This window comes from Lissotriton helveticus, chromosome 2_1 (genome assembly GCF_964261635.1).
Source record: "Lissotriton helveticus chromosome 2_1, aLisHel1.1, whole genome shotgun sequence".
In the NCBI taxonomy this organism is placed as follows: domain Eukaryota; kingdom Metazoa; phylum Chordata; class Amphibia; order Caudata; family Salamandridae; genus Lissotriton; species Lissotriton helveticus.
Window position 1 is genome coordinate 2,024,719,667 of NC_136059.1, and position 15,649 is coordinate 2,024,735,315.

The 15,649-nt window shown below is 44.6% G+C and overlaps 1 protein-coding gene across 1 annotated transcript in view; it reads right to left on the reverse strand.

The window, feature by feature from the left end:
• The window catches only part of GASK1B (golgi associated kinase 1B), a 258,634-nt gene extending 256,774 nt beyond the window's left edge, over positions 1-1,860 (reverse strand). Inside the window, exon 1 of the mRNA XM_078676990.1 lies at positions 658-1,860. Within this exon, the coding sequence (XP_078533116.1) occupies positions 658-1,612 (955 nt within the window). The 5' untranslated portion in view covers positions 1,613-1,860. The remainder of the gene's footprint in view (positions 1-657) is intronic.
• Positions 1,861-15,649: the final 13,789 nt, after the last annotated feature.

Consider the following 15,649-nt stretch of genomic DNA (forward strand, 5'->3'; position numbering starts at 1 on the left):
TAGTTTACATAAATATTGTTATACTTGGTGTATATATGTTCTCTCATTAACTCCATCGAGGCAATATTTTTGTAAAAACCTACATATTGTTGTAAACAGATACAAAATGTATGTTGGACGATAGTCGGAACATTATATTCTAGCACGTTATGCAGCCATTTTATAACGTGACGGGCAGTGTTTGTACAACAAGTAAACAAATCAATGTATATCTACTTTATATGACTGACCACTTCAAAATTGCAGGCATTCACCTTTGTTTTGGAAAAATCCAACTATAAATGGCCACCTTTCAATTGCCCATTACTGTTTTGAGGTGATAAACTGGTACTAATGAAAAGAAACGTTTGCCCAGACGCATTAAAGAGTGTTAAAATGACAAAACTGAGAAATAATATTTCACAGAAAGTGCTGCTTTATACCACATAACCTAGCGTTCCCTTGCCACATAATTCCAATGTCCCTGCCGGCACTGCACATGTGATGTTTCCTATAATATTCTCAATACAAGTCCTACACATTCAATGCCTCGGAGTTCCCTTCCTCAAATAGAAAACAGTTGTGTGAACAACAGATGTGACTGCAGTGTCTTTGCAAGTGTAAAGTGCCAATTCCACATAACTGAAAGGGCACGGGCAGCGGGACTCGTTCTCTTACCTTGCAGAAACTCAAAAGCCCTGCTCACCGACGGAAGGGTCCTGTTGAGCCCCAGGATCCTGTCCAGGTGGAAAGCGAACACCTCGCTGGTGTCCAGCGGACTTTTAATGAGGCCACAGCCGCCCTGCTGACAGCCGTCGTGTCCTGCTGCTTCACCCAGGCTCTGCCCGGAAGGGGAAGGAGTCCTGGACGGGCTGGGGTTGCTTTCAAACAGTATCAGCCCCCCGTGGGAGGACTGCACCTGCCGGACCCGCGTTACCCGGCTATCCGCTAGGAAGCGCATGGCTCGGATGTCCTCCTTGCTGAACCAGGCAGGTGCGCGCTCGCTGTACATGCGGATATTACTATCACGACCCTGGGATTGCCACTGGTGTGTGAGCTTTATGTTCCCCAGACGGAGAGACGCTGTTTTAGCCCCAGGCTTCCAGGTCTGCCGTGGCTTTGCTCCATCGGCCCGTTGCCACACGCCCTGGTCCACCAGGCGTATCCCGCGCTGCGGGTCCTCTGGGGCGCTTGGGACGTTTGCAGCCTGAATAGGCGACACCTGCTTCTTCCTGCGCTTGGGCTTCACCGTGCCTCGGATGTGGGCCGGTTTGCTACGCTTTGACCTAAGCGTAATGTACACCACGTTGGGCTTGAATGTGGAGGCCACGCTGCCGATGACGCCCACGCCTGGGTCCTCGGCGTCAATCTGAAACGTGCTGTCCGGGGGCATCCCCGGGTACTGGGTCTTGGCATCCGTGGCTCTCCCGTGGTGCGCCTTCTCACGCTCGCTCTGCTGGGGCAAAACATGGCCCACCTGGGTAACGATAAAGAAAATGTAGACCACGCACGCCGCCCCGATGAGCACGTTCCTTCGGGTCTTGGGGTGTCTCCCACCCCACGCCCGCAGGAGCCAGGAGAAGAACCCAAAAACGAACCAGTTGAAGCACTTGCCCAGCGGAGCTACTGTCATCGTTTCTGTGCATCCGCATCGTGAGACGAACTGCGAGCCTCCAGCCTCCAGCTGGGGTGATGCATGCTTTTCAGACCGCCAGGATATGTCTTTTTTCTTCTGCGCAAATCCTGTGTGCAAAAGTGCTCGCAGGCCAGGATTGAACCGTGAGCCGGCAGTGTGCCAATGACTGACACTCGGCTGTAACGAGCTGCAGACCCCTTATCAGCAGCGGCCGGGCAGTGATTTGTTTCAGGCTATGTATGAATGGAGGCAACTGTGTAAACAGAGTTAACCCAGCACTGTCTGGGCGGGGTGAACTCAAGCTCCCTTCTGGAGCGCTGTCGGGGGAGTCAGAATTGCAGACAGAGGCATTATCAGTATAATAGCGTCCACCAGCAAACAGGACATGGCAGGCGACATTTGCACACGCGGACAGCATCCGCCCACTCATTTCACTACATGTATTATTATATAGGGGTGTGCACTTCAAACCCCGTCTCCCCCATCCCATCTCCTCACACTTTTGGAGAAGGTAACAAGTGTTATTAAAAGTAGAGCTCCGCCTCTTCGGGATGTGAAAAGGGTTAGAAGGGGAAACGTAACCCGAAGAAATACATTACTGTGTTATATGGAGGTACATGTCAACGCGTTGACATCAATTTTACATTTTTAATCTTTGAAACAACATGAATGAATCAGATCCAAGGATGGGTCTAATCAGCCTTTCATCCTTCCAGGGTTGACCACATGTGTAACAACATCGAATATGGTAGCAATAAACGACTAGCGCAAAGAAACCGCTTTCGCGTTCGCACGCATATGTCTGTTTGAAAGAGCACTAATTTGCTTCAATGTTATACTGCCTTTTTTGTAAGTACCCCCCTCCCACACCTGTTAGGGTACCCGCTCCCTGCCTCTGACCAGGCAGTCACTGGGGTCCATCATGCACGAGGAAGTTCGCCTTCAATACTGGCACATAGCTCAGAAAATGTTTTACGGCGAATAGTCATTTCGACATACTTGTAAAATGTGTGTAGTTAGAAAGAATTCTCCACATCGGGTTCAGACTCGAAAGCTCAATTCAACACATTATATCTGCTGCTTCTCTGTAAGTAAAGGTACTTGTAGAGCTGGAAATGATCGCACAGGAGGCGTAAAGGTATATCGTCAGGAAGCAGCTCGCTTCAATCCCACTGCATGACTCACACTCAACGAGTTCTAAACTATTGGGCTCCCCCTACTGGTTTAATTGCAAACTTCTATAAGAAAAGAAGCCCTCATTCTGTATTTAATAACACCCGTTGAAAGGCCGAGGCATCTGCTCTGGTTAAGATTTGGCTAATGTTTAATAATCCATTGTTTCATTTTAACCACTTCCTTCGCGTGGAGTGTTTGATGCATGCCACCCACCCGTAGATTGTGACGAGATACAGATGCTCGCACCCCCCACACCCACCTCAAATTTCCATTTTAAAGAAAGGGAACGAGGGGTTAAAGACAAATACGGTGTATATGGTAAACAACATAAAGGAGCCATCCAGTGTACAGAAAAAAACTGTTATGTTTTCCCTGGCCTGCATCACTAACGATAACCACCAATAGACAGTCTACAATGTATTGTATTGTTATTGTGTTTATATAGTGCTTATACACATGATGAGGCGTTGAGGAGCTTAACTAATATCACACAGCTCCGGATCCAAGGTTAGTGGTTAATCCAGTGCTTATAAACAATAATAGACATTCTACAATGTATTGTATTGTTATTTGTAACAAAGAGGAGGCTATTTGAGATAGCATTAGATCTCAGGATACAATTGGAGAAAATCTAAATTATTTTAAAATGAAATAGCGCTATATTATTTACCTTTAAGAGCCCCCTGCAATTAGGCAAACGGTTTGCCTGCTGCTAGTCCACCACTGTTTCATGAAGGACAACTGTTCAGCTCAGGGCATGGAAGTGTGTTTCATGGATCTTTAATGTGTCAAGAACATTTTCTCTGTGTCAGGGAGAGTGTGGTCTACTAACCCACATCCTGTGTGCGTGTACAGTAAGCATGTGACACATATATGGTATTAGGGGTGTATGTTTGTGTAATCACTTGGTTTAGCATGGCATAAGACGGAGGATGAAGAGAGCCTTCCCAACTAGTGGCAGTGTATTGCATGCATTTGTGTGTCTCTAGCCTGGAAATCCAAGCACTGTATCGATGAGAATGGAGACAGGCTGCCATTAGAAATACCAAGAAGTCTTAGTTAGCAAGGGGCTGCTGATTGGTTCTTCCTGAGCACTGCCATTTGGTGGATGGTAGAGGGTGAAGAGTGGGACTGCAGTTTCTGTGTTTCAAAGTGAGGGAGTTTCCGGGTTAGATCTACCCTTTTGCTCGTCTCGGATTACTGATTCAGGAAGGCTGATGACAGCCAGGTTTAGATATCTCACACTTCAATGCACCCACGTTGGGGGTACTCCTGCTCGGAGTCAGCCCTAGAGACACTCCTGCTGTGAGAAGCATCACTTTACAATGTTTATTTGATAATGTCTGTTTGGATTTCAAGGGCTACCGTGTGCAAAAACACAACCTGGAAGTACAATATTCATGAACATGTCCACACTTGTTTGGATAAGGTAATACAAAACTGAGCATGCAGCCCTGGTATTTCTGGTGAATGGAGCTGATTTCATATCAGGATTAATTTATAATAGTAAACGCAGCCCAGATTCTTGTGAAGCCTGCCTGAATATGATATACAAATTAATTGTGTCCATATAGTAAAGTTGTTCTTAAGTACACATGTATGGAACTCGTGTAGCACCCTAGAAGAAGTCTGTAAAGACAAGAGGATAGCTCCCGGTATAACCACTACCGTTGTAAAAGAAAAGACACAAAAAAATAGTAGAGGGATGGCCACAGAATCCGCTGCAAAGGCAGATAAATAATAGTCAAAACACTACGGTAGGGGGGGACCTAGGGGAAGTTTATAGACCTGGCTCTGGATACAATCCCCAACAAGCATATCAACAACAAAAGGTACCAGAGGGTCTCGGGGAGTGTGCCCAAAAGAAACAGAGAGCCAACCTTTCCCAGCAAACCAAAGTGATACAACACAGAAAATTCTCAACAGGATGAGGAGAGTACCCATCAGTCACCATACGGATCCGCCCTTCATCATTTGGGATTTTATCCGTACCACCCGTCTGAGAAGCTCGGAGCCACACTGTGAGGTCAACCCGGTGGTAAGGGGGTTCCTCAAAGGAGAATGGCAGTGACAGTGTGGTAGACCACTCGATATAGGTAAGTGGCCCTGGATGTGGGACTGGGGTGTGCAGTGCTAGAAAAGGTGATAAAGTGAAAGAAAACCCATAAAGTGTGTGATTAAAATTGGTTTGAATAGGCACTTGAAAGAAAGTTTATTCCGTGTTTGCCTAACATACCAAAAGTATAAAAACAATATAACCTAAGGCCTTCTCATTAGGTAGACTGCTCTAGGTCAGAGTAGGTCGACTAGTTTCTGCAATAATGGGACTATAGTTCCCTTGCATTCTTCAGGACCAATATAAATAAAAACTACTGCACCAAGTGAATTAAAAATAGTAGGTGAAAGATGACACCAGGGTAACAGTGCAAGTGCTAATAAGTCACCTGAACTCTCCCGGTGCCCTTACAGTCTGTGTTGATCACTAAGGAGAAAAAAGGTGGGTTAGGTATGGTTAACAGTATAAACTGGGCTGACCAGAAAGTCCAATTTATGTGGATCAATTCTTGCATCACATTAACTATGTTGACATATAGGCAATAAATGATCAAATGACCAGAATTAGAATTTATTCGGAAAGACAATTTCATAAGCCGAATATATCGTCGTCCTTACCTAGATCTGTAAGGATGACTAGCCTCACCCCACCTGGCAGCGGCTCAGGGGAAAGATGAAGCACCGCTCTATAAAACATGCAAGGAACACGTAAAAAACACAACACACACACCAGACATAAAGCATTTCCTCTAAAAGATTGCCGAAAAAAAGTGGTATCTGTATCTCTATCTCATGGATATTTATAGTATCCATCATTCGCGGAGCCAGGACTGTGTTTGAAGGCTGCTGTCGTTTTTTAGAAAAACGCGGCATTGCGCGTGTAAGGGCAGCAAGCGCGAGATCTGAGCTCAGTTTCAGAGTTAAGTGCATAAAATGAAGTAAAGGGAAAGAACGCGGAAAAGCGCGTGGAACAGCGACATGCTTCTCCTACCTCTCCGTCGGTACTCCGTGCCGGCGTCCTGGCCGACTGGGGAGGTGACGAGAGGCGGGGTAGCGGAAGTATATAAGCCGCGCTCCTATCGGTCGCCAGATCACATGGGGCGACTAGCGGACCTATAAGCATCTAGCAGAGTTGGACGGGCCCTCTCTTCTCATTGGCTGATGCAGCATAAATCGTGAGCGTACATTGGCCAAACCCGCGTGAAGTAGTCATGGTAACGCGGGTCCGCACCAAATGTAAACACAACTCGAGCCGGATCCCACAGGGAGGGTGAACTACAAAACGTCATAGAGATAGTCTAATATCTTTCAAAAGAAGATGAATGAACTAGTTTTTTGTGACTGTCGCCTAGTCAGGCGTCCACGGAGGAATCAGACACGATGGTTACTGCGGTTAAATCTAACCGTAGGTGCATCTAATGAGGCATAAGAGATACCTAACATTACTGTTTTTAGTGAAATAACCTAGACACAATGATCCATACATATTGCTAGGATCAGTATGGTCTGGTCCTGTTTATGGGGACTGCATCCCAAATAGGGTCACGTGGTGATCAGGATGGACAAAAACAGCCACGAGCTGTGGCTTAGCCAAATTGGCTACATTTAAAAGGGAGAGAGATAGAGTGACGACAAACTTATCATTCGTCATTGCAAGCCAATCATGCGGGTTGGAACAAAGGGCCCTACACTATTATTATGGGCAGAGTCAGAAAGAGGACCAAGGGATATCGTCGGTCAGACCCCCTCTGTGTGTCTTCAATCTCAGCACCCACCTTTGCTCTTTTTTCAGGAGGTACCTTGTCACATCAGCTGTATGTTTCGGAATAAATGGTTGCTCCAAAATTGTCCATTGGAAATCCGTGGCTGAGTGCTTAGCTTCAAGAAAGTGAGCAGTTAACTTAGTGGCTTGTCTGGCACACCTGATGGTGCTTTTGTGTTCAGATATGCGTATGCGGACCTTACGGGTAGTCATGCCCACATACCTGTAGCCACATGTTGTTAGAAAGACTCCCAAAAGTCTGGACAAAGGTGAGGCGTTCTAACTCGGGCTTCGGAGGTCTGGGCTCCAACAATGCCTCACGATTATTATTCATCGCCCTTTTCAAAGACCTCTTCACAAGTTTAGGGGGGTATTTCCGAGCCACCAGTTGCATACTCAAGTCCTTTGCATGTTGTTTTCTAACAACATTCAAAGCTTGGTTAAGAAACACTGGCCTATCCTAAACTCCGGTAGCCTTACACTCGCTCGTCCTTTGGTGTCTTTTAAGAGAGGCCCAAATCTCAGAGACAGATTGGTCCACACGAGGCCACATGAAGAACCACCAAGGCCGGTAGGGTCACTTTGGAACCTTCCGCCCGTCCAGGGGCATCATCCCTGCGAGAATTGCCAGGCTTGTGCACAAACCAGTAAATCACAGGAGATAGATATTGGCACGGCCAGACCGTGGAAACAAATCAAATTCACGAGTTGCAGCAGTGATCATGTGATCTACTTGATTACTTGTCCATGTGGCTACAGGTATGTGGGCATGACTACCCGTAAGGTCCGCATACGCATATCTGAACACAAAAGCACCATCAGGTGTGCCAGACAAGCCACTAAGTTAACTGCTCACTTTCTTGAAGCTAAGCACTCAGCCACGGATTTCCAATGGACAATTTTGGAGCAACCATTTATTCCGAAACATACAGCTGATGTGACAAGGTACCTCCTGAAAAAAGAGCAAAGGTGGGTGCTGAGATTGAAGACACACAGAGGGGGTCTGAACGACGATATCCCTTGGTCCTCTTTCTGACTCTGCCCATAATAATAGTGTAGGGCCCTTTGTTCCAACCCGCATGATTGGCTTGCAATGACGAATGATAAGTTTGTCGTCACTCTATCTCTCTCCCTTTTAAATGTAGCCAATTTGGCTAAGCCACAGCTCGTGGCTGTTTTTGTCCATCCTGATCACCACGTGACCCTATTTGGGATGCAGTCCCCATAAACAGGACCAGACCATACTGATCCTAGCAATATGTATGGATCATTGTGTCTAGGTTATTTCACTAAAAACAGTAATGTTAGGTATCTCTTATGCCTCATTAGATGCACCTACGGTTAGATTTAACCGCAGTAACCATCGTGTCTGATTCCTCCGTGGACGCCTGACTAGGCGACAGTCACAAAAAACTAGTTCATTCATCTTCTTTTGAAAGATATTAGACTATCTCTATGACGTTTTGTAGTTCACCCTCCCTGTGGGATCCGGCTCGAGTTGTGTTTACATTTGGTGCGGACCCGCGTTACCATGACTACTTCACGCGGGTTTGGCCAATGTACGCTCACGATTTATGCTGCATCAGCCAATGAGAAGAGAGGGCCCGTCCAACTCTGCTAGATGCTTATAGGTCCGCTAGTCGCCCCATGTGATCTGGCGACCGATAGGAGCGCGGCTTATATACTTCCGCTACCCCGCCTCTCGTCACCTCCCCAGTCGGCCAGGACGCCGGCACGGAGTACCGACGGAGAGGTAGGAGAAGCATGTCGCTGTTCCACGCGCTTTTCCACGTTCTTTCCCTTTACTTCATTTTATGCACTTAACTCTGAAACTGAGCTCAGATCTCGCGCTTGCTGCCCTTACACGCGCAATGTCGCGTTTTTCTAAAAAACGACAGCAGCCTTCAAACACAGTCCTGGCTCCGCGAATGATGGATACTATAAATATCCATGAGATAGAGATACAGATACCACTTTTTTTCGGCAATCTTTTAGAGGAAATGCTTTATGTCTGGTGTGTGTGTTGTGTTTTTTACGTGTTCCTTGCATGTTTTATAGAGCGGTGCTTCATCTTTCCCCTGAGCCGCTGCCAGGTGGGGTGAGGCTAGTCATCCTTACAGATCTAGGTAAGGACGACGATATATTCGGCTTATGAAATTGTCTTTCCGAATAAATTCTAATTCTGGTCATTTGATCATTTATTGCCTATATGTCAACATAGTTAATGTGATGCAAGAATTGATCCACATAAATTGGACTTTCTGGTCAGCCCAGTTTATACTGTTAACCATACCTAACCCACCTTTTTTCTCCTTAGTGATCAACACAGACTGTAAGGGCACCGGGAGAGTTCAGGTGACTTATTAGCACTTGCACTGTTACCCTGGTGTCATCTTTCACCTACTATTTTTAATTCACTTGGTGCAGTAGTTTTTATTTATATTGGTCCTGAAGAATGCAAGGGAACTATAGTCCCATTATTGCAGAAACTAGTCGACCTACTCTGACCTAGAGCAGTCTACCTAATGAGAAGGCCTTAGGTTATATTGTTTTTATACTTTTGGTATGTTAGGCAAACACGGAATAAACTTTCTTTCAAGTGCCTATTCAAACCAATTTTAATCACACACTTTATGGGTTTTCTTTCACTTTATCACCTTTTCTAGCACTGCACACCCCAGTCCCACATCCAGGGCCACTTACCTATATCGAGTGGTCTACCACACTGTCACTGCCATTCTCCTTTGAGGAACCCCCTTACCACCGGGTTGACCTCACAGTGTGGCTCCGAGCTTCTCAGACGGGTGGTACGGATAAAATCCCAAATGATGAAGGGCGGATCCGTATGGTGACTGATGGGTACTCTCCTCATCCTGTTGAGAATTTTCTGTGTTGTATCACTTTGGTTTGCTGGGAAAGGTTGGCTCTCTGTTTCTTTTGGGCACACTCCCCGAGACCCTCTGGTACCTTTTGTTGTTGAGATAAATAATAGTGACAACATATATCTGCCCCCTCAGCCAATACCATCTCAGATCCAAGTTTCTCCTTCTTCACATTTGAATCTACCACCAGAAGCAACTCCCTATGTTATCGTTCTGAGCAATGTACCACCTAATCGTTCTCCTAACGAAGAAACATGGGATTCACTAAAAAACAAATCATTATACTGGTTGACTAATAGGGTTGGGATGCATAACCAATTATTTCGAAACCTAAAGATGGTTAGGCGTGTCCTAAGGGTGGGAGAGCGGGAAAAGGTCCTGACGGGGAACTGTATAGTCATGACATTCGGCTCTCCTGGGTTGGTAGATGAAATTCTGAGGATAGGGATGAGTCATACTGCCAACGCCGTAGGCATTAACATTTTACCATTGGGATTTTTCTATCCTCCCAAAAGAATGAATTACTTCCCTGAAAATCTGAATAACCCACTGTTCACTTATCAAGGACCCCCACCATCTCTTCCAACTTATATTAGATTCAATGCACTGTCTGGACTAGACGACAATGAGTGACTGGACCCGACGCCAGTAGAACTAATGTCACCAAATTACCTGATGTGTCAAAGTCATCCAAATACATCAAGTGTAACGTCTTCTTGCGTTAGCTCTGAAACAATACATTTCCTCCCATCCAGTGCTAAGAAGGAAGTTTCAGAAAGAGACTTGTTAGTTCCTAGAGCTAATGTAGAGCATCAATGCCAGGAAAAAAGTGTCTGTCCAGAATTGAAAGGCCTAACTCTAGATATCGTTGTCTGGAACGTAGCTGGTCTACTTCCCAAATTTTCAAATGATAATTGGATAAAATTAGTTAGGAAGTGTAGCATTATATGTTTACAGGAAACGTGGCTATGTTGACCTGTCCATTTGGCAGGGTACAAAACCTATTTCTCTGAGGCAATACAATCCCCTTCGGGGAGGGCAAAAGGGGGTCTAATAATGTATATTTCAAACGTTTTAATAGTAAAAAAAAATAGAGGCTTTGAAGCTAGAGAGCAACTACCAGGCTCTCCTGATATTTGTAAATAGGGCATCCATTTATCTTGTGATACATTTTTATAACAATTTAAGTTTGATTGATTTAATTGATGTTTTAAATAAGGTTTCCTTTTTATTGCAAGACCTATGTTCAAAATATGTTAATTATTCTCTTGTATTAATCTGGGGCGGTGATTTTAATTTGCCGTTATGTAAAAACAGCAGTACAAACAACTGCGGAATAGAGGACGAGGGTGGAAATAGTTTAACACATTTTTCACATACAAAAGCAGGTATCCGAATGAACAAGACAATGACCACGTTTGAGCTGGGTTTTGGAAATGAATTAGCTAGTCCTCCTATTCCATTTGTTCCTACTTTTCATGGGAGAGGGCTTACAAGCACAATTGATTTTATACTTGTTTCTCATTCTGCTGCATCACACATCCATAAGTTTGAAACAACTATTAATGCAGTGAGTGATCATTTTCCTAACACTATGTCACTATATGTCCCCACTTTACGGAAGGATCCAGTTTATCGTAACCTTTTGGACCAAGAATCTTTGAATATAGACAGACTTAACGGTTTTACCCTAAAGTGGGGAAAGGTAAATCAAGAGCTGGTGACGGTTAACGTGGTTAAACGATCTTTACCCTCTCTCGAAATTTGCCTTGATTTTAATTCAACATCGGAACCGATACTATCCAGCTACATAGCGATTACAAAAATTATTGCTGAGGAGCTCTGCCTGAAAAAAACTGGAAAAGGGACTGGAAAAAGGGGATGGTTCAATTCTGAGTGCACAAAGGCTTATTCAACACTAAAAATTGCACTGAGTAAAAGTATTAGGGACAGGGCTGAAATAATTAGACTACGGAAAGCTTATAACCAGGCCTTAAATTTTTTTAAAGCGCAGATCAAGAATGGTCTATGCTATGGCAACAACTACATGAAAGCTGTTCTATGAAGGATAGTACTACATTTTGGAGCATAGTCAGATCCCCCTTTTTTCTGAAGTTAGCAATTCCCCTAATTTTGAAGTAGCAGTAGATGCTAACACTTGGGTAGAACACTTTTCAAAAATTGTTAGTCATATAGAAGATGCTACTCTAGAGCAAGTTGAGGATGTAGCAAGTGACCGCCATTTGACTCAGCCATGTTTCCCTTTACAGTTAAGTTTCACCCATGAAGAGATAATAGAAGCTTTAAAAAAATCAAAATCAGGAAAAGCACCGGGGCCTGATGGGGCCCCAGTGGATCTTTTCAAATACAACTTAGACTTATGGCCCCCAGTTCTAACGAGAGTGTTGGAAGCAGCCTGTGAGGTCGGTCTGGTTGATTCTTGGTCCACATCAATTTTGGTCCCAATATTCAAGAAGGGTGACCGCCATAGTCCAAATTGTTACCGCCCAATATCCCTTTTGGATTCTCTTGGGAAGGTCGCTGGACGTATACTATTAGACCGACTCCAGGAATGGGTAACGGACCACAATTTAATCTCTGATTTACAATACGGGTTTCGTGAGGGGCTGGGCACAGTGGACCAGGCCCTGAGCCTCTCACTTTTAATTGGGAAATATGTTCACGCAAAGGGGGGATACCTGCACATGGTTTATGTTGATCTGACTGCAGTGTTTGACTGCGTCAGCCACACTAGACTGTGGGCAATTATCCTAGCCATAGGGGTAGACCCGGTGCTGGTGAATTTTCTGCGAGAATTGTATTCTGGAGCATCGGCTAGAGTTAGACACGGAATAGGGGGGGAACTCACCGAGCCTTTAAGGATAGAGAGGGGTGTCAGACAAGGTTGTGTTCTGGCCCCCTTCCTATTTACACTGTATACTAACGGGCTCGAAGTAGCAATGGCGGGTGGGAGTCAGGACCTCCCAACAATCTGTCGTCAGCCTATCCCGGCGTTATTATATGCCGACGCCGACGTAATTTTAGCAAGAACCCCCCTTCAGCTCCAGCAGTCACTAAATAAGTATTGTGCCTTTATGAACTCCCTGAATCTTAAAGTAAACATAAAAAAGACGTACGCTATGCACATGGGCCCCAGACCAAAGAAAATTAAATCTATCATTATTAATGACATCGTACTAGAATGTACGGCATCATACCCCTATCTAGGGATTTTGATAGACAACAAATTGAAATGGACAACAGCCATAAACGCAAGGAAGCTTTCGTTCCTGAGGGCTACTACTGCGCTAGTAAGATTTGCACAGAAACTAGGAAAGAGACCCCCCCAAGAAATGCTTAGGATCTTTCAGGCTAAGTGTATCAGTACTGCCACTTATGACTCAGGCTTATGGGGTTACGCAAACACTGATGCATTGCAGAGGGTTAAGAACTCTTTCCTGCGATATCTTTTTGCAGTCCCTCAGAGCACCTCGACATTTGCCTGCCACCTAGAACTAGGCATGGATTACATATCGGATATTCTAAAAACTCAACCAATTATGTTATGGCGCCGTATTTGGACTACGGCCCAGTGCGACTTAACACAATGTCTTTTGAAAGAGTACATGAGGCGTGATAACATGCATAAGATCAGATGGCTAGCTTATGTTAAATCATTTTGAATGATCTAACTCTCCAGAAATATTTTCAAGATCCATCAACCATCTGTGAGATTCCCAAGAAAGAACTAAAGAAATTATGTCTTTTGCACCTGGGCCAGCTGAGATTAGCAAATGAATCAGGGAAAATTACAGTACAGGATTCAGTAGCCTTCCAAACCACCCTTACCATTCAACCATATTTGACGTTTAATCTAAACCAGTACGAAAAAATTAACTCGATTTAGATTAGATATCTTTTTCCGCCTAATTACTTTTCTGCAACAGAACGATTGGTTAAGGGACCTCTCATTATCTCCCTGTGACACCATCTCCACACAATCCTCAATACACACAATTCTCTTTTGTAAATTCTATGAAATTCCACGTAGACGTTGGATCGTCCCTATATTGAGATCTATGGGTCTCCGTGCCTGCCGTCCAGGGTTTTTAGTGCTTCAATATGTGGAAAATGAGGAATATGGTAAATTCATAGCCTGCTTTTTGAAATTTTGTATTAATCACCGAACAAATCTTGATTAGACAAAGGTATACATGTATATATAAATTTGAATGAAAAATCTGTACACTTTTTAAATGATGAATTAACTGGTAAATATGTAAATGAATTGTTGGAGGATTTTCGTTGATATTAATTTTTTGCTAAATGTTTTAAATGTACTTTTATGGTCTTTCTAAAAAATTATGGAAACCGAATAAAGATGATTTGATTTGATTTGATAGTAAAGTTGATAAAGCATACTATTTTTTTCTATTTGAAGGGAACAATATTAGAGACTTGGAAAATATCTATCTGAATAATGTTTAATGGATTTATATAATAATAACTTGTTTTGTACGTCAAGGTTCTCATTACGATGTTGGTCGGAAAGCATTCCGACTAACTCCTTGTCAGAATCGGTTCCGACCGACTCGGGTTCAGGCAGTCTGACCGACCGATTACGATGTTTCTGAACACCGTTCCGAAAGTCTCCCATTGACTTCAATGGGAGCCAAAGTTCCGACCGACAACATAGGCTCCCATTGAAGAAAGGGGTGGTTGCGGCAAACCTTGCACCCTGTGGGGGGCACCCCATGGTACCTGCCACATTGTGCATGGTTGCAAAGAGGGGTCCCATGGGTAAGCCCACAGGCCCCAACCAGAGGCCTCTGGGTGTAAGGGATTCAGAAAAGGGGGTGGTGATGAACAGAGTGTCTGATTTAAGCAGACCACTCTTACCCAGTCCAAAGATCAGGGCTTGATCCATCACCGTTATTTAGCTCACTGCCCCATCCCAGCTCAGAACCTGGCTATATGCAAATTAGTCTGTCCCTGGCCCAGTGCATCATGGGAACAGGGCAGACCAAACTACCAAGCCAATTCTTCACCAGAAAGGAGACAAGCTTCCGGGGACCGGTTTCTGCCATTTCAGGCGTCTTCGGCCCGGCTTGCTTGAATCCTGATGGAGCAGTGAGCAAGGGACTCATGTCTGAGTATACCCTTCCACGCTTATGGTGGACAAAATGATTCAGAAAAGGGGTGTAAGGGGGCCTGCTACAGGACCCCAAAGTCCATTTCTGATAGCCTTTTCATGTTGGACAGACCGATTCAGAAAGACTGTCCAAATGCTGTACGGAGCCTTTCCGACTGACATCGTAATGAGGCCCATTATGTTTTATATAATGTACGTGCCTTTTCTAAGTTCTGTATATAGGTATTAGTGTTACCCAATATAACGGCACTCAATTTACCAACTTCAGGAGAATGGAAGCTTGAGACAGCCTTGTAGGCATTCAGGTAGATTACACCAGGTCTCAGCACGAACCATAAACTCACTGAGCCATCATCCGGGCTAATGGAAGAGCAATCATGCATTAATTCTCAGGTTCTTCCACAACATACTTGTAAGAAATTGGATTTTTTTTTATATTTCTGTCAGGCAGATTGACATGCAAGGGTCATGGGGAAAGAGGAGTATCAAAGACAACTGTTGCAGGTGGTACACAAATATTTCCTCTGTACTGATTCCAAGGACCCCAAACACTGTTCCACTTTCGAGGGCGACACCTTGCCAGATATACGGTTTTTTCACGGAACATACACCAGTCCATACTTTCTTTCCACCCCTCTATCGTAGGCGGCCTAGCAGATCCCCACTGCTGTGCTATGTTCCGCTTAGCTATCATGGCTCCTAGAGTGACCCATCGAGTTTGTGCAGTGTTTAGGTCTGTAGGCTCATAAATATTCAATAGACATCTCCTAGCTTCCGGCAAAAGAGTCACACCCATTACTTTGTGCATAACATTATGGACTATGCTCCAGTAGTCTATCATATGTCGACACTCCCAAAGGATATGAAGAAACGTTCCCAAATGACCACATCCACGCTTACACAGGCCTTCCTCTGTTAAACCCATTCTAATCAGACGTGGACCCGTGACATAAACCCTGTGTAGTATTTTCAACTGGACGAGCCTCAATCTCGCCGGAATCGCAACT